A 26,481-nucleotide genomic window follows, 5' to 3' on the forward strand; every position below is an offset into this window, starting at 1 on the left:
TCTCATTACTTGCTTTCCTTTCTCTTCTTTCTCTCTCCTTCTGCTTTGGCTTTGCTCAGGAAGTGATTTTGATCTTGACTCAGCAGGTTGCTTGCTTTTACTCTCCCCATCTCCTTCCCCCAAGCCAAGCGAGTGGCTTTGTGGAACTTCTGCAGCATACCAGGGTTAACCCTCAGCACAAAGGCAGCCTGCTTTCTTTCAGTCATTCAGTCTTTGCAAGAGTCACATATGGAAGGACTGCTGTGTTTGCAGTGAAATTACTCAATGGTTTTCATAATGACTGTGTTCATCAGAACACAAGGAGCCATTAATTGGCTGATGCAGAATAGAAGATGACAATCCCTCTATTAGAGACATCTACCAGAAAGTAAAACACCCTCTGTCCTGCCCAAAAGGAACAGCCCTATCCTCTGTCCCCGAAGCATCCTTTGTCATTTTATTCAGCAGAGAGTTGAACCTTACTCTGTTAAATGTAGGTCACTTTATTTTGGGAGAGATTTAATCTCTCTGTGAGCATTCCAAAGGAATAAGATGCTCCACTAGTCTTTTTTCTTTTTTTTGCCTTGTGGCAGAAAGGCAGAAGGCCTGGCCAGGGAATGGCTGAGCACGGCAAAGACGGACCTCAGCAGAGCCAGCCCTGCGTGTCTGCTCTTCAGCTGCGCCGGGATGCCCCATGGGGGCGGGGTGGGGCCGCCCTGCGGCTGGAGCGGGACGGTCCCGTGCCGCGGGCCGCGCGAGCGCGGCGGGAGGGGCCGCCCGGTAACGGCAGGCCGGGCCCGCGAGGCATGCTGGGAGCTGTAGTCTCCCAAGGGCCGCGAGCAAGGTGACGGCTCATGCGCGGCCGTCTCCGGCGGCTGTCGGGGCAGCGGCTTCCCCGGTAGGCTCGGAGGCTGTTCTCCGCCTGTGTCGGGACCGGGCACGATGAAGCCCGTTCCTGTCGGCAGCGGGATGGCTGCACGAACCCTCGCCCCATGGCGGCGTTTACTCCCCAGCGCCCTCTCCGCCTGCCTCCCAGCATGCACGGCGCCTCCCGCCTGTTCCGCTCACCTTGCGCGGTGATTGGCCCCTTGGCCGCCGCGGCCGGGAGATTTGAAAGGTAACGGCTGCGCTGGGAGGCGGCTGCCGAGGCGGTGAGTGCTGTTCGCGTTCCTTGGTCCCCGCAGCCCCCGGTGCTGGTCAGAGACCTCCGGGCTTCTCGCTTTTCTCCCGGCGGCAGGGTCCTGGGGAGGCCGGGGACACCCGGCGCCTCTCGCCTCGCAGCCCGGGGGTCCGGACGAGTCCGCAGCAGAGTCGGGCTGCGGGCGGCGTGAGAGCAGCGCCCAGAGCCGCCTCTCGCCTGGGCTGCCACCAAAGTGGTGCTCGCCTAGGGAGAGGGTCCCTGCGGTGTGTCGACTGCGGAGGAAACCGGCGGAGCCGTTATTATTACTGCTGCAGAGCAGCCGCCCGCTCTGGCTGCCAGGCGCAGGCGGGGGCGTCCTGGAAGCCGCTGTTGTTCGGTGTGACTCTCCTAGTGAATTTGCTGCTGGGCGTGCAGCACTTGGCTGCGAAGGCAGGTCGCCCCACCGCGGGTGCTGCAGCGAATCTGCAAAATTCAGATTCTGCAGGTCTGCTCAGAGTGGAAAAGCATGAACACTGGCTATGCTTTCTGCTTGCAGGTGCTGAGAAGAACTGCAGGTCCCTATTCCTCTCAGAATGGCTGTTGGGGACTATGATGAAATTCTCAAGTACTATGAGTTACGTGAAACTATTGGAACAGGTAGGTATAATATGTGAATGGGTATGTACAATCTGTCTAACATTATAGTATTTCTCAGAGTAAAGATTAGCTGTTATTGTAGCATATATAGGTCATGTTTCATGTGTGTATTTTGGGGGGCATAACTTTGAAAATGCAATTGGAAGTTGGTAGCAGTAGTCATCTTTCCTCTCATGAAGACACTGCACACTGTGCATATTAGATACTCCAGTGTAACTGGGCTTATAGACAAGAAAGCATGTAATCACACTGCACTTTAAATGTCTCCTTTTTGAATTCTAGGTGGATTTGCAAAGGTAAAACTTGCACGACATCTTCTCACCGGTGAAAAAGTTGCAATAAAAATCATGGACAAACTTGCTCTAGGGGTAAGCAAAAAGATACTTAAAAGTTGATAGCATCCTCTGCTGCTCTTGTGGACTTCTCAAGAACACAGTGGTTTGACATGTCAAAATGGTGCTTGCTTGTCCTGTTGGCTATTGATGAATGCTGTAGAATCGCATTTTAACAGAAGGCCACCAATTTTGTGCCTCTTATATAGAGGGCAGCATTCTCGGGCTGTAAAATTGGGAAAGTTAAAGATTATTACAGTAGTGCAAACAGAATGCTGATGAGAATATTATCTATTTATGTCTGTCCCTCTGGGTTTTGCTGGCCAGTGTGCCAGAACTGTAGGGGAGTAATGGCAGAGCTGTTGCTGGATTGAATTTGAGAAGTTGAATTGTATACTGTCATATACATTCTGTGAAAGTTAGTGTTGCACAATGCTCTGATGCTTATTGTGATGTACAGGCTGTTAAAGTAATTTGCATTTTTGTTGTGGTCTCTTAGGATGACTTGCCTCGTGTTAAAATTGAAATTGATGCCATGAAGAACTTGAGTCACCAGCATATTTGCCGGTTGTATCATGTAATAGAGACATCCAAGAAAATATTCATGGTCTTAGAGGTAAGAAGTGGTGTTTCTTGCATGGAAAAGGTTCCAGGTTTTAGCTGTAGTGGCAGATAAGAGTTCAGATGAAACCATGTTAAAAAATTATCTCAATGACCACTGTGTTCAAGATGCTGTAGTTTAAAAATGAAGCTGGTAATATGTTCTCTATTCTCTCTTATAAAAGGTGCTCTTCGCTGTTTACAAAAAGTGAAATAACTTTAATTCCTATGTCTCACTTTAGTAATTTTAAAATGGCATGAGCAGGATATTCAGGACCCCAGACCTCCTGTGTGGTTGTCACCTCCTGAGCAATTTGTGTCGCCTGTGATGTTAGTGTGATGTATCTGTTGCAACACGTCAGGCAAGGGTCAAATTCCTCTGCATGTTTGGTCTGCTGCAGTGCTGGCCTAGGGCATGCTGTGGGGCACTTGGGCACTTCTCTGGTAAAGCAGAAGGAAGGGAAGTATGTTCTCTAGTTTCTGTCCAGTGCTCTTGTTGTTTAGATTTCATTACTGTGTTCTAAATGCATTCTCTTTTTCCTGTCTTCATGCAGTACTGTCCTGGAGGAGAGCTGTTTGACTACATAATTTCTAAGGACCGCCTTTCAGAAGAAGAAGCTCGTGTATTTTTTCGTCAGATTGTTTCAGCAATTGCATATGTTCACAGTCAGGGATATGCCCACAGGGATCTCAAACCAGTAAGCCTGAATAGTAGTCAGATTTGCTTAAATAATGATGAACACTGATTTTTATTTCTGCGTTGGAGGTCAGAGTAACTTATACTGTCTCTATTCTCTTGTGCTTAGACCTCTTTGTCCAATACCTTCTGAAAGTGTATTATTTCTGCTTGCTACTATGTTTCTCAGTGACTGTATCTGAGGAAAGATCTTCCTCTGAAAGAGAGGCAGAAGAATACACTCCGGTTGGGAGTGGAGGGAAGACACGGATCTGACTTTCAATGTTGCTTAGGCATTTTTATTATCCCACTTACTCTGGCTTGTACCTGGAGGGAGTCTTTATGGTGCCAATCTGTTGTGCAAACTGTTCTGTTTTCACGTCCAAAGCAAAATGTGACACTAATACTTTAAACAAGTGATGGCTAGACGGAGTTTTGGGGGAGACACATGGTACTGGACTCGTGTGGCTTTTCTGTCATTGCAGAGTTTAAGCATAGGTTTAGAGAATGGAAGACTTGAGTCCATTTCTCCTTGAAGAGGTCAGAAATCTACATTTTCAGAAATGCTGATGTTTCTCAGGAAAGTAAATTCTTAGTGCACAGGCATTTTCTTAGCTCATGAAATCTGTCCCCAAAAAATTTTTCCTCAAACAAAGTGTTACACGTACCTTTTGGAAGGAGTTGCCCTGTGGCTAGAGAGCTGATAGATTCATAGAGTCATGTCATAGCTTGGGTGGGAAGTGAATTCTAGAGGCTTTTGCTTGAACCTCCTGCTCAAAAGCAGTGTCAGACCTGGCTTCCTAGGGCTTTATCCAGTCACATATTTGACTTCTCCCAAGGATGAGGAGGTGCAATTTCTGGGCAGCCTGTTCCACTCTCCACTGTCCCTGTGAGGAGAAACACTTTTCCTTATTTCCAGTCTGAACATGTCTTAATGTGTGTTGTCTGCACTAAAAGGCTACCCTGAGGTGTCCGCTTAGGATTTCTTGTCCACAGGCCGAACAATTGTTTCTCTATCAGCCTCTCCTCACTAAGAGAGTGCTCCAGCCCCCTGAGCAGACCAGTGGCCATCCACTGAGCTTTCCTCAGTTAATGTGTTTCCTGTGCTGGGAGGGCAGAAGCCAGATGCACTGTTCAAGCTGTGCTGAACAGAGAACTTGAGTAACTTACTCCAAACTATGAGCTGTTCTACTTTCCATACAGTCCATGATGTTGCTGGCCACCTTTTCTGCCAGAGCACACTGTTGCCTCACATGCAGCTTTCTGTCTAGCAAATCCCCACTGCCAGGCCCTTCTCAGCAGATAAGATCTAGTATTCCTCATCTGAAATATGGAATATATTCATTAGCAACCAATCGCAATCTCTAGAGGAGAGCTTTAGCTAAATACTAGCTGCTAATGACAAGAAGAAATAAGGTGAAAGAAAATGTGGTTCCTTGGGTTATGGAAGCATTCATTACTACTTTCTCTTTCACCAGGAAAATCTGCTGATTGATGAGGAGCATAATTTGAAGCTAATAGACTTTGGACTTTGTGCAAAGCCAAAGGTAAGTGTATCAGTTGCTTTCAAAGAGTTGAGCTGAATCAGCTACTGAACACACATAAAAGAATGCATATGTGACTTCGGAGTGCAACGCTGAGACACAAAGAACCTCAATTTGAGCTGTTTGCATAGTTGTCATCTGATCTCTAATTACTTGGTATGGCCTTAACTGTCTGAGATGGTAGTTAACTGTGTGTTATGCCCAGACTGTTAGATCATTTTCTGCTTTTACACTTAATCTTTTATCATAATCTAAGGCAGAGATCACCTTGTATGTATAGCACCTGCTCTCACATATAAAAGCCCATAAGATAAAACTTATGTTGGTGTGTGTTTTTCCTTAATAAGCTTCAATTATGTATGTCTTTTTTTCAGATGTAATTTTTGCATGTATATAGAGATTGTGGATTGATTAAATAGTTTATTCTGGTTATATTTACAAATGGTTGTATTGAGTTGTTTCCTGAGTCTAAAATTGGTTTCTAGGAGCCCTTTCAGTTTGTCAGCTTAACATGTGAGGTGTGTGCTGTTGAGAAACAATTTAATAGGAAGATGATCTTACTGATCCAAAGACAGTTACTTGTCCTCAGATCATTTTACTTAAGTTAGCATCTTGCAGGCAATCAAGACTATTAGACTACCATCTTGGTGGTATAATGTTGTCTTATGCTGGTCTGCTTAGAACAAAGCCCAGGCAAAGTTATAACATGGTGTTAACAAGGGGGAATTTCTAGTGTTTCTTCATCAATTATTCCATTAATATTGGTACAAATAACCAGCTAACCTCATTCCCAGTAGCTCTTAGTTCACTTCCTCCCAAGTTCCCTCTCTCTTCGCAGTCACAAAGGAAAGTATTCTTATCAGAGGAGCAGCTGCAGAAAAGCCTGTTAGGGTAACAGATGAATGAGCAGCTTGAGATCTGCACGTTTATAGGATGCTCATGGTCTTAGACAATTTTTGCCTAGTGAAGCCCTATATTATATCAAAGCAAAATATAAGGGGAATGTAGATGCACAGCAGAGGAAAATGAAGCCTCTGAGGCTGCTAACATGTTGTTGCTGGAAGACTTAAGCTGTATGAAAGCCAATGCTTCTGTATGATTGGGGTTTTTTTATTACTCTAGGGTGGCCTTGATTACCATCTGAACACATGCTGTGGAAGCCCAGCATATGCAGCACCAGAGCTGATTCAGGGCAAAGCATATATTGGCTCGGAGGTACGTAACACAGTTTTGTATTAGGTTTTTTTTTCACCTGTGTATTTAAAGGTGATGAGGTTCAGATATGCTCACTTGGTTTCTCTTCTGAATGCCACTGGATAACATTGCTTCGATAGTTCTCAGAAGTCACAGTGTGGAGTCACACATGGTGCTCTTGGCCACAGATCATGCAGCTGGCTAGTTTGTCTCTGACGAGTCCTTTGCTATCTCCATTGGTTGCTCCATATTTTAGTGGCCTACAAAACAGTAACTTGAACTTCTTCCTACTGCACATTCTTTGAAGCAGCAGTTTGTTATTCCCCAACTCTTGTAAATTTTTGTGTACCCTCAATATCTTGTATGCTTTACCAGGACTGTCTTTGTCTTGAAATTTGTGTATCAAAACTTGCTGTCTTTGTACTGCACAGTGTAGTGAAACTTGAGAGAATAAAAAAGGTGGCATTTATCCAGCTTTGATTCCACATTGGAAACACTAGGAGCTGCTGTTTGCCTTTGTCATCCAAAATGCTGCAGCCACGATCCCCTCAAACTTCCTAAGTTGCTATGCTGTTGCAGTCAGTCTTTTTTCTTTTTACATGGCTTTGCATTGCTGTCCCCAACCCTTGGCCTCTAACTCCTGCTTGCTTTTTTTTTTGTTTGTCTTGTTTTCCATGAAGTCCAGTGCTTTTCAAGCCCCTTTTTCTTTACAGTCCAAGTGGGAATTACAGTATGAGGTTGTATGAGCAGGTGTACCTTGTCACGCCTATACAGAGAAGAAGCAGTAGGGCTCTGAAGTTAACTGTAACTGTGCTGACAGCTACTGTAGTCTGTAATATGTAACCATATGAAATCCATTGTGTTGAGTTTGATTTCATTTTTGCCAGTGAAATCCTTGTAGATTGATAGTAATGCAGCAGTTTGGTGGTCTAAGGAGAGGATATTGGTGCTCTAGCTTGCTCTAGCTTGACTAAATTGAACATTGAATTTGGGTTCTGTGCTTTCACTTGGAATATAAGAGTTCTGTCCAGAATGAAGGAGCCTGCTTTTCATTAGGTGTACGTATGTGAGCTTTGCCAAAGAGGACAGTATTACCTGTCTGTAAGCCATTTTAGATAGATCATGGTCATGAACTTCCACTTGCTTTTATTTTTTAGGCAGATATTTGGAGCATGGGAGTACTGCTGTATGCTCTGCTGTGTGGCTTTCTCCCCTTTGATGATGACAATGTCATGGCTGTCTACAGGAAGATAATGGTAGGTATTGATGATGCTAGAATACACTAGGAACAGACATTGGTAATCATTATGAGAGGCCTTTGCTTTTCTGACGGCAGAACCTGTTCAGCCATGCCTTGGGCAAAAGGGCATATCTGCTGAATTTTGTTACATTTTGCTACTTTTCCTATCAATATTTTTTGTGGGTTTATTTCCATCCTCAGTCTGTCTTTGCTGTACTCTAGCTCAGTTCTATAACATGGTAGGAAATTGAGTTTCAGGAGAAGCATGGATTTTTGTTTCTGAGTCTTTATCTGGCTTCTCACTATATAGTATGGAATAGAATTGAAAACATTTCATTTGATTTACCAGAAATAATGTTCTTAAATGTCAGCTATTCTCATGTCTAGGAAAAGCAGGATTTTGCATTTGCTATCATGATTTTGTCCTCCAAAATGAGGAGAAAATATAAGGCAACCTAATCAAAAGAAAAGGTTGAATAAACAGTAAGCAATAGAATTCAGTAGATGGTTCTGTTTCCCTGTAAAATCCTCCTGGGGCGTCTGAATGGCTGCAGTTTCACATCCCACATGTAACCCTACCAACCACTTCTAAGCTGCCATAAAATGTTGTTGGTAAAGCTTCCACTAAGTGAGTGGGGTGAGGAGTAGCTGTGTTGGGTAAGGTCTTTGGCTTCCTTTATCTCTTTTTTTGCTCCCTCACCCATAGTCTGATATATCTAAAAAAAAATAAACAAACCTAAAACAGGGTGCTCAAGGACCACTCTGGTAGGAGGCAACAGACAGCCGATCTGCACAGGGAGTGACTTGGAGTGTTTAAGTCAGAGCTCTATAAAGTGCAGGACTGGTTCATCAAACAGCATGGAATTTTAGTCTGGAATTGGGGTGGGCTTGAGCACCTTGACAGAAGATCTGTAGGAACCTCAGTCTGAGTTGTTGAAAAGAACTTAAAAAAAAAAAGGAAGCAGTGGCTAACTGGTCCAAGGAGATCAGGTGAAAGTGCTGATACTCAGATAAGTCACTGTTAAAATGTTATGACTGTCCTACTTGCATAATCATAGAGTATCTTGAGTTGGAAAGGACAAACAAAATGCAGATTACGTGTGTTACTTGACTTGGGTTTGTTTCAGAGTAAAGCTATGTTACAAAACAGCCTACAAACTATTTATAAATAGCTCATTAGTACTGTCTGTAAAGATGTAACTTAAATTCTTTAATCTGTGATGTCAAAACAATACATAGTCCCCTTAGAAATGTTGCATACAAGCCAGGCGTTTTGTTATTGATGCACTTCTTTGTAGAAAGAAAACTACCATGACAAATGGATAGTTATGCTATTTCACAATGACTGGTTAGTGTTTTTTATTTATTTTTCTCCATTTTCATTGAGAAAGAAATGATCCTCTATGGTGAATTTGGTTTGTTTTTTTCCTACTGTTGTTGTACCTCAAATCTGAAAGCCATTTTCAATTTTCTTCTTATCAATAATTATAAAAGTGTCAGTAAATAATATGATAGAAACTTACCCGTTAGATCTGCAACATTTTTCCAGTTTACAGTGAGTAGAGATCTAAACTCTATCATTAGAAGTAACCCAAATATTGAGGATGATTTATTGTTAGTGTATGAAAAGTAGTGATTTCAATTATTGTTCACATTTCAAAGTGTTAATATAATTATTTGATGCTCCCAACACATTTGCATTTCTAAAACATCAGTATCAAGTTAGTAGGATAAAACAAAGCAATGAGTAAGGAGCAGTTTACCTGCAAAAGTGGACTGAGCTGGAAATGTCACTCAAGCTGAGTGGGTGGAAACCTCAGCTAATAATTCAAACATGGCGTTTTCCTTACTAATACAGCTGAGGTTTAGTATTACCATTAAATTTATCCAAGTGTTTCTTAAAACTTAGTTTGCATGTGCCTGCGGTTCTTCCTTTTTGTCCACAGACATCATCTGAGTAATATGGCAATTCTTTTCGAGCTAGCTGTTCAAGGTTCGTTCTAAATTGCCTTCTTTTCTGCAGAGAGGAAAATACAGTGTTCCAAAGTGGCTCTCTCCTAGCAGTACACTACTACTTAACCAAATGCTGCAGGTAAAGGCATTGCTTCTGTTCAATAGGTCTATGAATACTATTGCATAGGGCAAAACATTGATACAATGAAAGATTTAAACATTCAGTGTTTAAAGAAATTTAGTTCTAACAAATTTGTGAAGAAAACTTAGTATTACCTTCTGCTGAAAATTCTTTGAGAAGAGCGATTTTTGTATAGGAAATATTTAAACTTTGCTTAATGATGAAACAAAGTCTTCAGGCAGCCTGCATTTGCTTGTTCTTAATTATGCTACATGAATAAAAGCTGTTTTATCAACCAAGTTAAACAGGCTGAACATGTGTTTGAGCTACATAATAGGCAATCTAGCCGGTGCTAAATATTCCTGGAGCTTTTATAGTAACTGTAGGTTCTGTATGTGCTTTTCATAGCTTGTGTGTTTGACCTTCCTTTTGGTGAAGCTATGAGACAGTATCCATTTCCATTTGAGCTTCTAAACTCCCTAAAATTCTGATTAGAAGACAAGCTGTTTCTTCATTTATTCTCCATGATTTAAGTATCAACTTGATTTTTATTACTTACTAGGTGGACCCAAAGAAGCGAATTACAGTTAAACATCTATTAAGGCACCCTTGGCTCCTGCAAGGTTATTCTGATGCTGTTCAGTGGCAAAGTAAATACCCAGTAAGTATGCCTGTCAGATGAATATTACAGTATCTAATGTAATCTTTCTGGGCTTACTACTGTTCTCACAGCATGAGAGTGTGAAGGCATTTCTCCAAAGATGAACTTTGAAGATGGTTCCTTCCTGATTCTTCTTGCTGTCCAAACATTATTACTTTCTCCTGATTTCTCTTGAGGAATTTCAAATGTGTTTTTGTTGTATTCTGCAGCTGGTGAATAATTTGCAAAATAACTGACTTCTCATCAAAATGTGAAAAATTTCTGTGTATGAATGAGCAGTTGTTTCTTCAGGCTGCGTGGTCAATACTTTACTAAAGGTGCAAAATACAAATGTTCTGGAGAGCATATTAAACATCATTATGGCTTATCTTGTATCTAGTCCTCACTGAAACTTGATAGTTTGAATAAAAATTTTACCTCATTGAAAGTATGTTTGAGCCGTGTCTCTGTCATTTTTTACTTGTGTAAGAGACTAAGGTAATATAGAGAGGAAAAAAATCTAGCTATCATCCGCAAGTTGTGAGAAGTTCCTGAATGTTTGCAGGCCATGCCTGCCTTTGCCCACTGGATGCCACTGTTTCTCTAGATAAAGAAGATCTTTACTGCACTGGCAGCATCTAGTGCTGATTGGCTCTAGAAAAATGTGCATGTCTAGCAGGTTTGAATATTTAAGCAGAAGTGAAAGTGTAGAATCCATTCTAGTAAAACCTGACCAGCTGCCAGGCTTTCTTATTTGAATTCACAGCTTCTTGCCTAGGAGAGGGCCAGACTGTGAAGTTGCTGAACTTACATGAGTTTTTCAGTCTGTTCTGTATTTAGGTACAATGCTAACTATTGAAAATACAAGGTCTAAAATCAGGCCACTGGGCTTCACAACAGTGGCACAGTAAGATATGGATTATGAGACTAATTGAAAGCCTTATGCTTCAAATATCTATCATGTTCTTGCAGCTGGGACATCTTGATGAAGACTGTGTAACGGAGCTTTCTGTGTTTCATAAACAGAGCAGGGAGAGTATATTGGAATTAATATCAGAGGTAAGTAGTGTATATCACTATTTTACGGTAATTAAACATAGTAATGCTGTAAATAAACTTAAATTAATTTAAATTTAATAAACTGTTAATAAACAGGCTAATACTCATTTATTCTCAAATATGAAATTTTTAATACTTTTCAGAATTAAGGAGCCCTTTCAGAACTCCAGAATTTATCCATAGCTACAGTTCTGAAGTTCTTTCTGGTTTTTTTCCTTCCTTAATTGTGCTTGTGGTGTTTCATAAACCTTGTGGTCACTTCCCATCATGGAAAAATCCTTCTGAATCTCCTAAAGTCGAAAAAGACTTTTAGAAATTTGTAGTTGAGCAACAGATGCCATTTGCTACATTAGCTCTTTGCTTTGAAATGATTCAATAGCAACAACCAGTTGGATTATAAAATACATTTTTTTGGGGTTACTATTCTTGTTTTTTGAAAAAAGTTAATGTTTAGTCACTTTTGAAGACAAATGACAGAAGTTGAACTGACTACCTCTAGAAGAGTTGTACGAATGTTAGCAATGATATTGCAAGCTGTAGAAGAGACTTAAAACATGATGTGTACTCCAGGTTTAACCTGAATCTGAAAATTCTCCTTTGAAGTTGAATTTTTTGCTGCTTTGTACATGGCAGCAGTGACAGAGTTCTTTGCTTTGGAAGAATGTTAAGGTTTCAACATAATTTGTAGAAACAGACTTTTAAAATGTGTATGATACTTAAGATGGATTTGTGGAGTTAATGCTACTTGTTCTTCAGTTATAGGTGGTTGTGTGAATAATCTGTCTACAAGGGAAAAAGTCCACATAGGTTTGTGGCATTTTCATAGTACTTCACTGCCTCAGTCTTTAATAGTAAGACCAACAGAGCTCCAGGCACACAGCCACCTGAGCCAGAAGACAGGGACAGGGTGCAGAATGAAGCCCCGTAATCCAAGAGGAAATGGTTGGTGACCTGCTACACCACTTAGACCAACACAAGTCTATGGGGCTGGGTGGGATCCACCCAAGGGTGCTGATGGAGCTGTCGGAGGTGATCACCAAGCCACGTTCAACTATTTATGAGCAGTCCTTGGCTAACTGGGGACATCCCGGTTGACTGGAATTTTGCAAGTGTGACACCCATTTACAGAAAGGGCTGGAAGGAGAATTCAGGGAATTACAGACCTGTCGGTCTGACCCTGGTGCTGGGGAAGGTCATGGAGCAGATCATCCTGAGTGCCATCACATGCACATACAGGACAACCAAGCCATCAGACCCAGTCAACATGGGTTTATGAGAGGCAGGTCCTACTTGACCAACGTGATCTCCTTCTACAAGTTCACCCACTTAGTGGATGAGGGAAAGGCTGTGGATATTTGTCTACCTGGACTTTAGTAAAGTCATCAGTGGTGTTCCCAGGGCTCAGTTTTAGAGCCAGTTCCATTTAATATCTTTATGAAGTATCTGGATGAGGGGATCAAGTGCACCCACAGTAAGTTTGCAAATGACACCAAGTTCGGTGGGAGTGTTGATCTGCTGGAGGCTCTACAGAGGGATATGGACCAGCTGGATTGTTGGGCTGAGGCCAATTGTCTGAGGTTCAACAAGACCAAGTGCTGGGTCCTGCACTTGGGTCACAACAACCCTATGAATGCTGCAGGCTCAGGGAGGAGCAGCTGGAAAGTGCCCGGTGGAAAAGGACCTGGGGGTGTTGGCAACAGTGGCTGAACATGAGCCAGCGTGTGCCCTTGAATCCTGGGATCACTTTTGGGCCCCTTATGACAAGAAAGCCCTTGAGGTGCTGGAGTGAGTTGAGAGAAGGGAACAGAGCTGGGCTGGAGCACAAGTGTGATGGGAGTGGCTGAGGGACCTGGGGGATTCAGCTGGAGAACAGGAGCTGAGGGGAGACCTGATCTCTGAACTGCCTGAAAGGAGCTTGGAACCAGGGGAGGTCGGGCTCTGCTCCCCAGGAACAAGCGCCAGGACCAGAGGAAATGGCCTCAAGTTGTGCCAGAGGAGGTTGAGGTTGGTTCTTGGGAAGAATTTCTTCCCCAAAGGGCTATGGGGCATTGGAACAGGCTGCCCAGGGCAGTGCTGGAGTCACCATCCCTGGAGAGGCTTAAAAGACATAAAGATGAGGTTCACATGGTTTATTGCTAGTGTTGGTAACAGTTGGACTTGATGATCTCAAGGATCTCTTTTATGATTCTATGTAGGACTTCTGACCCCTTATAGCTAATTTAAACTAATGGCAATATGCTGCAAACCTGTCAAGCATGGTGCAATGTTCCTCACACAAGCAGAGCTGCAAAAAGTTTGTGCCTCAAGTGGGGGAAGAATGAGGGGAGAGTTAAAAAAAAAAAAAATGAGACTTTGTTTGAAATATTGGCTAAACTAAGTGAATAGCTTTGCCATTTACTTCAGTAGATAGATTCTGGCTGCAGCTTTAGTTTTCGCTGCAGTGAGCATACTACAACCTAACTTGCAAAGAACAATAACCATAGTCTATTTCTTGATCTCAGACACATAGTGTGGATAAGCTGAAGTCTGAAACTACACTTAGATGATCAAACAATAAGGATTGATTCACATCAGTTAGAAAAACTTGTAAAAACGCAGAAGTTTTCAGAAGGCTGAGCTTGCTTTATACTTAAAATGTTTCTAATGAGGAGATTAAAATATTACTCTCTTTTTTTCCTCCCAGTGGAAATATGACCAAATGTCAGCAACATATCTCTTGCTTCAGTCCAAGAAGGCTCGTGGCAAGCGTGTTCGCTTAAGGGGTCCATCTCTAAGAGGGCATAGCAGTACAAAACAATCAGTAGTCCTAGAGGTAAGTTTTTGAATTCAACAGAACAACAAACTGATTGAAATGCTGCTCTGCATCACCAAAGTTCTGCCTGGGAAAATGGACTGGTGCCCTAAACATGAGTAAGAGAACATGTGTGCAGTCAGGCAAAGTCTTGGTCATTAAATAGCTCAGTCTCCTCACCAGCATGTTTTAGCAAGCTGGGCTGCTTCTAGGAACTGTCATTACCAGAATAACTATCTGGGAGAACATGGCACCTTATGAGTACTGCAGTGTATCTCCCCTAGGCTACTCATGGAAATGGACTAAAATTGCCCATTTTCTGGCCTATGTGACCATTCCAGTTTTTCCTCTGTGATACCTACCTTCTTACTGCACTCTTTCACAATAGTCTCTAAATATTTTTGTACCTTGCTAGTTGCATTTAGCATAGCTTAGTAAGTGAATTCTTCTAAAGCATCCTGGCATGTCATCTGGACAGCCTACTTTGAGATGACATGGACATTTTGTGAGCTGATGGTCCAAGTGGAGAGACCCATTCCTTCCTCATCTGTTTCCCTTTGAAATGCAATCCCAGACAGAATTCTGTTTGAGTAAAGGAAAGACACTGATGTTTTCCTGATGAACTGGATTCTTGAGTAGTTTTGTATATTTTATGGTAATTTCTGTGTTTCCTGTAATTTCTAGGGCACTTCAGAACTTGTCCAAAGTTGCTAAACTGCTTGAAATATCATATATAACTTGCAGCTATGTGTGATGTTGGTGATACTCTTGTATATTGGACAAACTCAAAAACATTCAGTAAAATTGCAGACTTCCTATTAGACATTCCCCCTTAAACTATAGACAATTATGTAAAATTGTCAACTAGCCATCTAAATGTGCTCTCTCTGCATAGAGACAAGCACTCTGAATAAGTACTTTCTTAAACATCTGATTCAGTTGCATGTAAATAATTTCAGTTCACTTATAAACGGCTTTGAAATGCAGATGAGAATTCCAGAGTTACCAGTGCTGCATAACAGGTCATGAATCGTAAGTGTTGCTGAATATGCATAATGTGATTTCTGTGATCATGGGGCCTTATTCTTCTACACTCAGGTGATTTTAAGGTGAGGGTTCTCTAGGTTTAATAGTTCTGATGTCGTCAAGTTGTTATAGTTCATCTCTAGTGTTGTTTGAGGTAAATGGATCTGGCTAATGTTACTATCTAACTCATGCATTATGCCTTCACAGTTTATTGTGAAAACCATGCCTATACAACACAACAATCAATTAGTCCTTCTACAGTGCTCAGGACACATTTAACTTATCTGCATGTAAATACTGTGAGTGAATATCAACTGAATTTGCTGAAATATATCTAACTAGCAAAGTTCTCTGGCTAGATCTTGTCCAATGTGAAGACAACCAAGCAAACAGAACCTTTAACTTAGCCAGTTTCTGAATTGGGTGGCATAAGCTTGTACATAATACTGCCTTATTTGAAGGAGTTTGATGTAGGAGGATGTTCAAAAAAATTCACCATGGCATGAATTTTGTCTGAAACACAGTAGACAAGGAATCCCATTCAAGCATTCATACTGTAACGGAACGTGATTTCATGTACAATAGTGGGCTGTTAGCTTGTCAGCTCTAGCTAGCAGCCCTCTGGTAAGGGCATTTTAGTAAGTCATCATAGTTGGTCTGCTTGCATATATTGGGAAGCTCTCTTTCTATTACAGTAGTAATGACAGATCTGATCATCGCAATGTACTTGATCATAGGCCAAGAGAAACTTACCTGTTGTAAGAATACAGCTTCCTAAAATGGTATCTATTCCGGCTGAGGACACATAGTTTAAAATAAATGCATGCAATTTCACTGAAGTGGTTTGAAAAAAGTCCTTGGGAGGAGTTTTCTGAAAATGAGAAAAGGTGTTAGAAACTAAGGATACTGTAACATACATCTGACTGTAGGTGGCATGAATCATGAAGGTTCGCAATCTTGGCTGAAGTTCCGAATCCTGTGATTTCAGAAATGACAACTTTTTGAAGGCTAGCAATTCCATGAAGGCTTCTGAATGCTAGTCCAAGTACTTTTGCAGATTCCATAATCATATGTTTTGCATATAATGTGGTTACATTTATCCAGCCCCCTTTACTGTGTTATTTTCCTTGGTTCTTTCCAGCTTATTATTTAGCTTCTGGTAACAAGAGCTTGTGGTCCAAGTCTTGAAATTAAAGGCAGGTATTTTTTGTGAGTTGGTTCTCTTCTTGACATAGGTTATGAAAGATGACTTGGTAATGGTGCTTTGAGAATAATTTCTCTTCTGCTTTCAATACAAATGACAAATCACAATGACAATATTAAAGTCATATTATAAAATGTAGGTCATCAGTGTGGGAACTTCCATTAGCTGTTAACCATAATTAGGAACTTGGAAAGAAGTAAGATTTAGATTGCAGTGACATTTTTCTGATTAAATCTTCCTTGTGAAGTGCACGAAGTGCAGTAGCATCACCTCAGTTGAATCTTTCTTTTCAGTCTCAAAAAGGTATGACATATGAAGATGTGTCTGACTGCAGTGAAGTGCCGCATGCATTTGGATCCATGGAATTTTCTGAAATAGCTTCACTCTCTGAAGAATCTCCGTTAGAAGAATTTATTCTGAATAGTCACAGAACAAAGCAGGTGTTTGAAGAGTAAATACCAGTTCCTTTAAAGAAATACTATTCTGAAGTTTTAAAAATCTTACTTTCATTATACATAAATCTTATTACATATTTAAACATTTGGTGGACCCTGGCCAAGGGGAGTTACAAACTGAGTACAGAAATGTTTTAAATATATAGCTGAACATAAATAGTGGCTTCCTGTAGCACAATTCATTTGATGAGAACTTGAACTTTGACATTTGATTTACATAAAAACAGCATATAGGGAATGAGTAAATGAGGCAATGAGGATTTTAAAACTGATGGGAAAACTGTAAAGTAGAGCAGAAATGATCTTGGAGCTAGGCTAGAGCTGGACAAGTCTTTGGAGAAGTTCATCCGGTTTGTATTGGACAAGAAAGTGCAAAGAGGCATTTTCTCTTGCTTATTCTCCCAAATAGCAAGCAACAGGATGATAGGAAATGGCCTCAAGTTGCACCAGGGGAGGTTCAGATTGGATATTAGGGAAAATTTCTTCCCAGAAAGGGTTGTCGGGTGTTGGAACAGTCTGCCCAGGGCAGTGGTGGAGTCACCGTCCCTGGAGGGGTTGAACAGATGGAGATGAGGTTTTCAGGGACATGGGTAGTGCTTGAGTTAGGATATGGTTGGACTATGATCTTGAGGGTATCTTCCAACCTAAATGACTCTAGAATTAAAACTATACAATCAAACCAAATTAAAATTCTTAGATGTGTGTAGATGAGCTGGTGGGGAATAGTCCTAGATGTGCAAATTGAAAAATTTGGAAAAACAAATAAATGGCAAATGACTTGATGTTTATTAAGAGGTTATAGAAGAAATCAGAAGGATTAAAGAGTTTTTAACTGTTTTGCTGAATAGGCAAGGATTGTATGGTATTTTGAAGCTGCCTTGATTTTTAGAATTTACTTCTCTATAACATTCCTGAATGTGATAAGAATACAGCAAAGGATGCCTTTTTTTTTTTTTTCTTTTGTTACATCTCTCGTAGCATTCGAGGCATGGTGCTCAACTAGATGCTACGGAATTCACACTGTCAACTCCAGTGACAAGAAAGGTGGCATCAAAGAAGCACGAAAACAAAGAGAATGCTGGCACAGAATCAGCTTTAAGAAATGAAATGCCCTTTGCGCTTCCTGCTCCAAAGACTCCTTTTGCAAAGAGTCAGATGGAGACACAAGTACAAACCATACCTGTTCAGACACCTGCCATCAAAGGTATGTTGAATGTAACTGATGAAAACTTTAAACATATGTGTTACTTAGGAATTATTGTAAATTCAAATATGGACAAAGTAGTTGTGTAATCAACACACCTGATTCTGGAAGACTTTTTTTGCTATGTTCACCAGCTTGGTTCTTCTAGTATATATAGTAAAGTGCTGCAAGAGATTTGACCACACATCAGGCCATGTTACTTGTATGTTAATTGCAGAAGTTGTTGCTCCTTACAGTATCAAACATGCATGCATTTTGACACACTCTGTCACAGAGCCAAGTGCCACTTTCATAAAACTTGCATCTGGTTCCACTTGTCCATGAAGGCTGAGAACACAATTTCTTCTACACGCTGTTTTTGCCTTGAGTGAATAGAAAGGTATACTTTCAGTCAAGTTTGCTTTTATCGCTTCTTCTAAGGGAGATCCAGCTGGATTTCTCATGGTAGCATATCAGTGTTTTCACAGTAACAGTCCAGTATGGCAGTGAAAATGCTTCTGTTAACTATGTATAAATCTTACAGTTATGTGATAAACCACAGAAATCTGTCTAAATTATGGCAGCTTTTCCAGATTACCAGAATTTTCTGTCCTCAGCCTGACCAGTCTGTTATGAAAAATAATGGATCCTGTATGTATATTAATATTCCCTTCATCCATTAACATAAAAGCTCTGGTGTTCATACTGTAAATGCTAACTGTCCTTCAAATGCCAAAGACCTCTTATAGTAGGAGACTCTTAGATGCTAGGGAACATTGTTCAGAAACAGCACGTCTTTGCAGGCTCATTCAAGTTATAAAGGATCTTGGACACACTGCTGTTTAATCCCATCTTTTGTGAAGGACTTCACAGAATCACAGAGTGGTTTGAATTGGAAGGGACCTCTGTGGATAGCGCAGTCCAGCCCTGCTCATGCAGGGTTACCAGAGCAGATCATACAGGTTGGTCCAGTCAGGTTTGAATGTCTCAGAAGGAGACTCTACACCTGCTCTGGGCAGCCCGACCCAGGCTCTGGCACCTCCCAGCAAAGAAGTTTCTGCTCATGTTCAGATGGACCCTCCTGTGATTCAGCCTGTGACCGTTGCCCCTCACCCTGGCATTGGGCACCACTGAACAGAGTCTGGTCCATACTCTGACACGCACCCTGAGATATTGATCCCATTGATCACATCCCTTTCAGCTTCTCCTCTCCAGCTGAACAGCCCCAGCTCTCTCAGTCTCTCCTCATCACAAAGATGCTCCAGACCCCTCAGCATCTTTGTGTCTCGGTGCTGGACTCTCTCCAGTAATTCCTTGTCCTTCTTGAACTGGGGAGCCCAAAACTGGATCCAGTAACTCCAGATGGGACCTCACCAGGACAGAGCAGACAGAGAGGAACAACTTCCCTCAACCTGCTGGTCACACTTTTCATAATGCATCCCAGGCAACACTGGCCTCTTGGCCACGGGGGCACATCAATGGCTTATGCTCAACGTGTTGTCCATCAGAACTGCCAGGTCCTACTCTGCAGAGCTGCTTTCCAGCAGGTCAACCCCAGCCTGTACTGATGCCTGGAGTTGTTCCTCCCCAGGTGCAGTACCCTACACTTGCCTTTGCTGAATATCGTTAGGTTCATTATGTTTCATTTAAGGACGTGGACTACAAAGACTGATTGAGTTTGATTTTTGTGTGAAGATTGTATGAGGTAACAAGTGAAATTTGACTTCACAGAAAATTTTAAAAGCAGAAGTAGGTAGTCTTCTGAAATGCATAACAGAGAAACACCGTTTCAGCTCATTTTGATTATATATTTCTGAGGATTAAACAATTAAAAGCTAATTCTTTGTTTCATTGAAAGATCTTTGATTCAGGAAAGGTAGTAGTAATATCTTCTTAGATACAGAAAAATGGGAGTATGCATTGGAAATTTCAAGATCATCGTTGTCTGAGGTCAGGTGCAATTCTGTACAGAACTGAAACTTCCAAATTTGGATTCAATTGTAACAACTAATTTGCTGACTGTTTCACTTGGTGTTTGCTTCTGCACATTTCAAACCTTGCTCTGCAGAACTCTGTCAATGTGTGGGTAACAGAACTTTTTAGGCTGTTACGTAGTGTGTGTTGTTAAATGTGGCTATACAAACACACCCTCTATGTAAGGGAAATGGTTTGGTGAAGAATGCAACTATTCGACACAGTGAATTTCTCAGTATTTACTCTGGGATCAGTGGAAGAGTAAGAAAGCAATTCTAATCCTCTTCCTTTCCAAATTTCTAATACTGAACTGTACTGGTTGGTCTAAGGCTTGACTTGTAGAGCCCTGGGGAACTCAGTCACAGTTTTTATTTGTAGAGTAAGGGTAATATTGTTATTGTATTAAAAACATATTTTATCATTTTGAATATACAGATCTCAGGTAGAAAATGGGTCTGGTTTCAAAAATAAATAATGAGAAATCCTTGCTGAGAATTTTTTTTTTTTTGTTATTTGCAAAAACATACTTGCTTTGGCTTGGATGCGTCTTTCAGAGACCCAGTTCACTACAGTCACCCCAATTAAGAAACCCACAGACCCAACAAACACAGATGAGTTGACACCAGCTGAGGTTCTTCCTGAAAGAAGGTAAATGTCTAGTTATTTATGTACAATTCTGATTTAGAGCAGCACTACTTTAATCCATGTACTGCCTAGGAAGCCTTTTTATAACAACAAGCTATTATTTCCATTAGCTTGGTATGAACCTTCCTAAAGCTTCTTTCTACATTCACTAGAAAGCACTGAAGGCAAAGACGTTTTAAAACTATGTAACTCAAGTACCTTTGGAATATATTCCTGTTTCCCAAAATGTAAATTCTTTCTTATTCCAGTTCTCCAGAGGGCTGCAGTTTCTGTATAAATCTCTGGCTTCAAATTTCAAGTGATTTTCAAACATAAACTCTCATAATACACTGTACTTGCTTTGGTTTTCTTCATTCTGTTGGGTCTGGTAATATTTTAGTGACATATCTGAAATAACCGATTTCTAAACACTGAGGAAAAATTACTGATTAATTTGTTTATGTAACAGGTGTAATTCAGTGGAATTAGATCTCAACCTAACTCATGTGGATAGCAGCCAAAAGAAGAGAAAAGCCAAAATATTTGGAAGTCTTGAAAGAGGCTTAGATAAAGTGATCACAATGCTTACTCCAAGCAAAAAGAAACGATCCACTAGAGATCGTCCAAGGAAACTTAAGGTATGGTTGCTGGGCAAATCTTACATGAGAAGTGTAATTACTGAAAGCATCCAAGACCTTTAGAAATGGTCTTGTGAAACTTCTGTGATCTGATTTGCCTGCATTCCACAGTAAAGTGCAGTTGCTCTTAACAGGGATGCATTAACGTGATTATGTCCCACTTGATGCCAAGAGATCATGTGTTAGTTGGCTCAGGCAAGTCACCAGCAGATCAAGGGAGGAGTCTGGCCATTTCTTTTTATTACTTATCCTAACTGAAAGTTTATTACTCATGTTATTCGTACAGAGATATTGCTAGCTTTTGCACTGAAAATAATATTTAATTTTGATAACATTCTGGCTTAGGTTTCTGTAGTTTCACTAGTGATATATCTGTTCCAAGACAGTCTTTACATGTCAAGAGAAGCTGAGATTAGACTGGAAGCCTAAATAACTACACCTTGTGAAAGAATTTCTGACACTTTTTTTGGTTTTTAAAGTTTTGATGTCACTGTACCTGAGCCAGTTGGCTACTTATTCTTCTTTAAGTAACCATAGAAAAAGCAGTTCCTCAGATAGTGCATTGCACAGAGCACTTTAAAATTGCGTGAATAATTTTTACGTACCAAAGCTGACTCATGAGGTTAGTAATAGTTTTGTAGAATGCACACCAAATGGCATTGGCATAATACTAGTGTAGTGAACAGAATTTTATACACCACTCAAAAGCAACTAACATAATTCAAAAGTTCTACAAGGAGGAATTTATACTTGCATCTGTAGATGATATGTTTGAAAAACATTATTAACATGGAGCTGGCAAGGCTGTTATGGAGGCATAAACAGTTCTACAGAAATAAGTTATGTGTACCTTCAACGGCCTGGCTCCTGGAGCTGCAGCTATTGGGACACCTACTATATATAAAGAGCCCTGCAAAGGATCATTTTGTGTTTAGTAGCCTGTGTAAATGGAATTCAGCTACTGTATTCCAGCTGAAGGCTTTTCTAAGAGGTAGTTGTCAGACACAAGCTGGCAATCTTACCGGTTCAGGACACATATTGGGCTAGAAACCTGACCAGCTCATCAGCAGGAGTCCAGATTGTGCAAATAATTCGGGAACCTGAGCAATTGTAAACAAAAGCTAGATCTTCTGTGTCTAAAATATTTTATCATTCTGCATTGGTTTCCCTTGACAATAGTATATGCAAAATTACTGATGCATGTCTAGGGACATTGGAGTACAATAGAGGAAGACAGAATTTTATTTCAGTGTTACAAAAGTTATGATTGGGAGTTGTATACATTTTAGGCTGAAAGCAAACTGTAAGAACCAGAGACTTACTCTGAGTTTGCATCTTCAGCCTATGTTCATTTCTGAAGCTATTTTATGATCTTGTCTTCTTATCTACTTCTGTGACTTCAGATTAGATAGAGCATTTGCAGCATGTTACAGCTGGCATGGAATTTATTTCATTACATATGGGTGTCTTAAAGTTGTTCAATAAGTCAGTTATTGGACAAGTCTGCTAAATGAAGTATTAGATGCATTATAAAAACCCCTATCACAGTAAACTTATGAGTAGAAAGTTACCCTTTTAAAAATTTTTAGTATGGTGGTGCTTTAGTCCTAAAAAAGCTGCATGGCACCATCACTGTTGGTTGATATTAGAGGTGCTCAGTCTCAGACAGACAAGATGCTGTCCTGGTGGTGAGGTGTGCAGGAGGCCACGTGGCCATCCTCTATGGTCCTCCCAGAATCGCCTCTGGCTACATTCGAGACTTTTAACAGCCTCTGTGCTGCCCTGGCTCATCACTGCTAATTTGGATTTTATGATGGATTATAGTTCATATGTGCTTCGATACTAATTGTCCAGCAGTAGTTGTTCAGTGTTCCTGTCTCTACTACAATGTCTTAATTGTGACAATTTTGGGAAGTTGAAGCATTTATCACTATGGCTAGCTGTTCAAAAGCTTTCTTTATGGAGCTTTTCATAATGTCTTCAGTTTTAGGAGATTTTTTTGTTCCTTGACTCTGTTCTGTTTTTTTTATTTTTTTTTTTTTAACAAACTGTCTACTTTTAGGCACACTATAATGTTACCACCACTCAGCTACAAAATCCAGACCAGATGTTGAATGAAATAATCACCATTCTTTCGAAGAAGCATGTGGAATATGTTCAGAAGGGGTAAGTGTAAAATATGATTATTTCACCTTGTATTTGTCTAAATAAAGTGAATGAAGTTGATCAACTTTAAACTTGCTTTCTCAGCCCCACATTGTAAAATACAATAGTTTTACAGAAAGTGTGCAGAACACTAAATGAATGTGTGCAATAAAACTTGTCTACCCAATGCAAAACAATGTTATTCGAGCTCTAATAGAGCTCTCTGACTGACAGATATCAACCAATAATAGTGAGGTCGCTCTTAGAGATCTGATGTGAATTTTGACTGTCTCTTGTGAAATCGCAAATACAAGAGGTTAGTTAGGGTACAGCCATATGAACAGATCAGACAAATTTGGGAGATAACGTGGATACCTTTTTAGTTAGGGTACAGCCATATGACCAGATCAGACAAATTTGGGAGATAATGTGGATACCTTTTAACCCTTGTTCTTGGCAGTTAAAAGACATTAGCATCTAGCCAAGAGATCAGCATTTTAAAAGCTGCACAGAATACACACACTTTTGTATGGCTTATTTTAATTTGTAGGATTTACTAACTTAGACTAAGGTACTAAGAGGAGGATTGATTCCTAGTTCTGATCAAAGCTTAATGTCTTTTTCCTAACTTCCTAATTCATGAAAGAAATGTTGTGCTCACTTATGAATATGCATTTTCTAGAGTTCTTGAATATTTAAATGATAAGCATAACTACCGTGCATTTCCAAGAGCAAGATCTGGAAGGATACTGAATTGTGCAGCAGCACCTTCTCCCAGTATAATGATTTAAACTTCACATTCTGTCTTTCCACTTTTCACACCAGCTGAGCTGTAACCAGCCTCTCAGAAACAAGGTGTCCACAGAGGGGAGGGTGGTCTTGTCTAGGAAAAATAGGAACACCTCCATCCTTCCAGCTCTGCACTCTGAGAATGTGGGTCTGGGGCTAGCAGTGGTTCCTGTGGCTGGATAGAACATTGGTGCTACATATTAGTACTTGGACATAACAATAGTGTTCTGGGACTAATGTACTCAAAGCTCTCAGTTCACTAAATTCTTTGTTATTTCCCAGTATTCACAATAGCAATTAGATAATTTTTATGAAGTGCTTTATTAATTTGTAATTGAATTCCAAAGCAAATATTAAACAGTTAAATGATTATTCCCTTTTTCCTTTGTTTTGTACAGTTACACCCTGAAATGTCAAACACGGTCAGATTTTGGCAAAGTAACTATGGAGTTTGAGTTAGAAGTGTGTCAGCTTGGTAAACCTGAAGTAGTGGGTATCAGGCGGCAACGGCTTAAAGGTGATGCATGGGTTTACAAGAGACTGATGGAAGATATCTTATCTAGCTGCCAAGTGTGACTGGCTGATGCATATGCTGAGAAAGCAGCAGGTTTGTATTGAGGCTTTCATTGTAATGTTTTAGAAAAGTCTTTTCAGAAAAGTAATTCTTTGTCACATTCACAGCTGTATTCGAAAAATCTAATGTCTTTCTTGGATTTTTGACTGTCCCTCTTTGTACATATGCCTTCTGTATGTTTCCTTTAATATCAGTTTTTAAATAAATGTTCTTCAACATCACCAGGAAACTTCCTAGCCTGGTAGGGCCCTTGGTTTTTCACATAGGTGGCAATGAGGTTGTGACGTGTAATCCAAAGGCAATAAAAAGACACTTCAGGACCTAGGGACAGTTGGTGAGGGAATCAGGTGCACAGGTTTTCTCCTCTCTGCATCCAGTCATGGGCAGTACAGCAGGATGACCATGAGCCAGCACTGTGCTCTTGTGGCCAAGAAGGCAAATGGCATCCTGGGGTGTATTAGAAGGAGGGTGGTCAATAGGTCCAGAGAGGTTCTCCTTCCCCTCTACTCTGCCCTGGTGAGACCACACCTGGAATATTGCGTCCAGTTCTGGGCCCCTCAGTTCAAGGACAGGGAACTGCTGGAGAGAGTCCAGCGCAGGGCAACAAAGATGAGGGAGTGGAACACCTCCCTTATGAGGAAAGGCTGAGGGAGCTGGGTCTCTTTAGTTTGGAGAAGAGGAAGCTGAGGGGTGACCTTATTAATGTTTAAAAATATATAAAGGGTGAGTGTCAGGAGGATGGAGCCAGGCTCTTCTTGGTGACAACCAATGGTAGGACAAGGGGTAATGGGTTCAAACTGGAACACAAGAGGTTCCGCTTAAATTTGAGAAGAAACTTCTTCTCAGTGAGGGTAACAGAACACTGGTGCAGGCTGCCCAGGGGGGTTGTGGAGTCTCCTGCTCTGGAGACATTTAAAACCTGCCTGGACACATTCCTGTGTAGCCTCGTCTAAGTGTTCCTGCTCCAGCAGGGGCATTGGACTAGATGATGCAAAGCCACTCTGCATCATCTTTGAAAGGTCCTAGAGAGGTCCCTTCCAATCCCAAACATTGTGTGATTAGAAGAAACAGATGGGTGCACTCTATTAATACATGGCTCCATGCTTGCTGTCACTGCCACAATTCTGGCTTTTTTGGTAATGGGATGGCCTGCACGGCACTGGATTTACTGGCATCAGCTTGAGTTCACCTTACACATAAGGGGAGGAAGGCCTTTGCACAGAAGCTATCAGGGCTTAGTGACAGTGCTTTAACCTAGATATGATGGAGGAGGAGGATGTAATGGGACTTGTGACATGCTGTGGGGTAAGACACCAAGCATGGAGGGACGAGGTGAAGCAAGGTTTGAACTGATGAGCTTGGGTGGTGGGGTCTGGTGTGGTGAAGCTCATGCAATCACATCCAAGTGGGAAACATGCCAGAACAATCAGAGCAGTGGCAAATATTCCTTAGCCACCTCCCAAGATGAAAACCAAAGGGCCAAGCACCTCAAAGGTACACACAGCTGTGGTGGATTTTTCTGCACCCCTCATGAGAAACCCACATACTCAAGTACTTCTCTGAAGTGTCTGTACACCAATGCACATAGAATGGGGAATAAACAGGAAGAATTAGAGAGCTACAGGGCCATGATCTGATTGATATTATGGAGATGTGATGGGACAGCTCACATGACTGGAATGTTGCCATGGAAGGCTCTGTACTTTTTAGGAAAGACAGGCCAGCAAGGCAAGGTGGAGGAGTTGCACTTCATGTGAGAGAGCAAGTCGAGTGTCTGGAACTCTGCCTAGGCTGGGATGACAAGCAAGTTGAATCCCTATGGGTAAAAGTTAAGGGACAAGCTAATAAGGGGGACACCATTGTGGGTGTTTATTACAGGCCACCTGATCAGGAGGAGGAAATTGGTGAGGGTTTCTACAGACATCTGAAAGTAATCTCACAGTCACATGCCCTCGTTCTCATG

At 41.2% G+C, this 26,481-nt stretch overlaps 1 protein-coding gene across 1 annotated transcript; it reads left to right on the top strand.

Annotated features, from left to right (window-relative positions):
• Positions 1–1,692: 1,692 nt before the first annotated feature.
• Positions 1,693–24,578, top strand: MELK (maternal embryonic leucine zipper kinase; the record flags this gene model as incomplete). Its single annotated transcript, XM_080362570.1, has 17 exons — positions 1,693–1,756; positions 2,039–2,124; positions 2,588–2,704; positions 3,243–3,386; positions 4,843–4,911; positions 6,031–6,123; positions 7,260–7,358; positions 9,366–9,434; positions 9,979–10,077; positions 11,029–11,115; positions 13,799–13,927; positions 16,430–16,576; positions 17,570–17,795; positions 20,303–20,396; positions 20,842–21,010; positions 23,073–23,176; positions 24,343–24,578. The coding sequence occupies 17 exons, from the start codon at positions 1,693–1,695 to the stop codon at positions 24,518–24,520; spliced, it is 1,974 nt and encodes a 657-aa protein (XP_080218696.1). The 3' UTR covers positions 24,521–24,578.
• Positions 24,579–26,481: the final 1,903 nt, after the last annotated feature.

Source organism: Nesoenas mayeri (assembly GCF_963082525.1).
Source record: "Nesoenas mayeri genome assembly, chromosome: Z".
NCBI lineage: Eukaryota > Metazoa > Chordata > Aves > Columbiformes > Columbidae > Nesoenas > Nesoenas mayeri.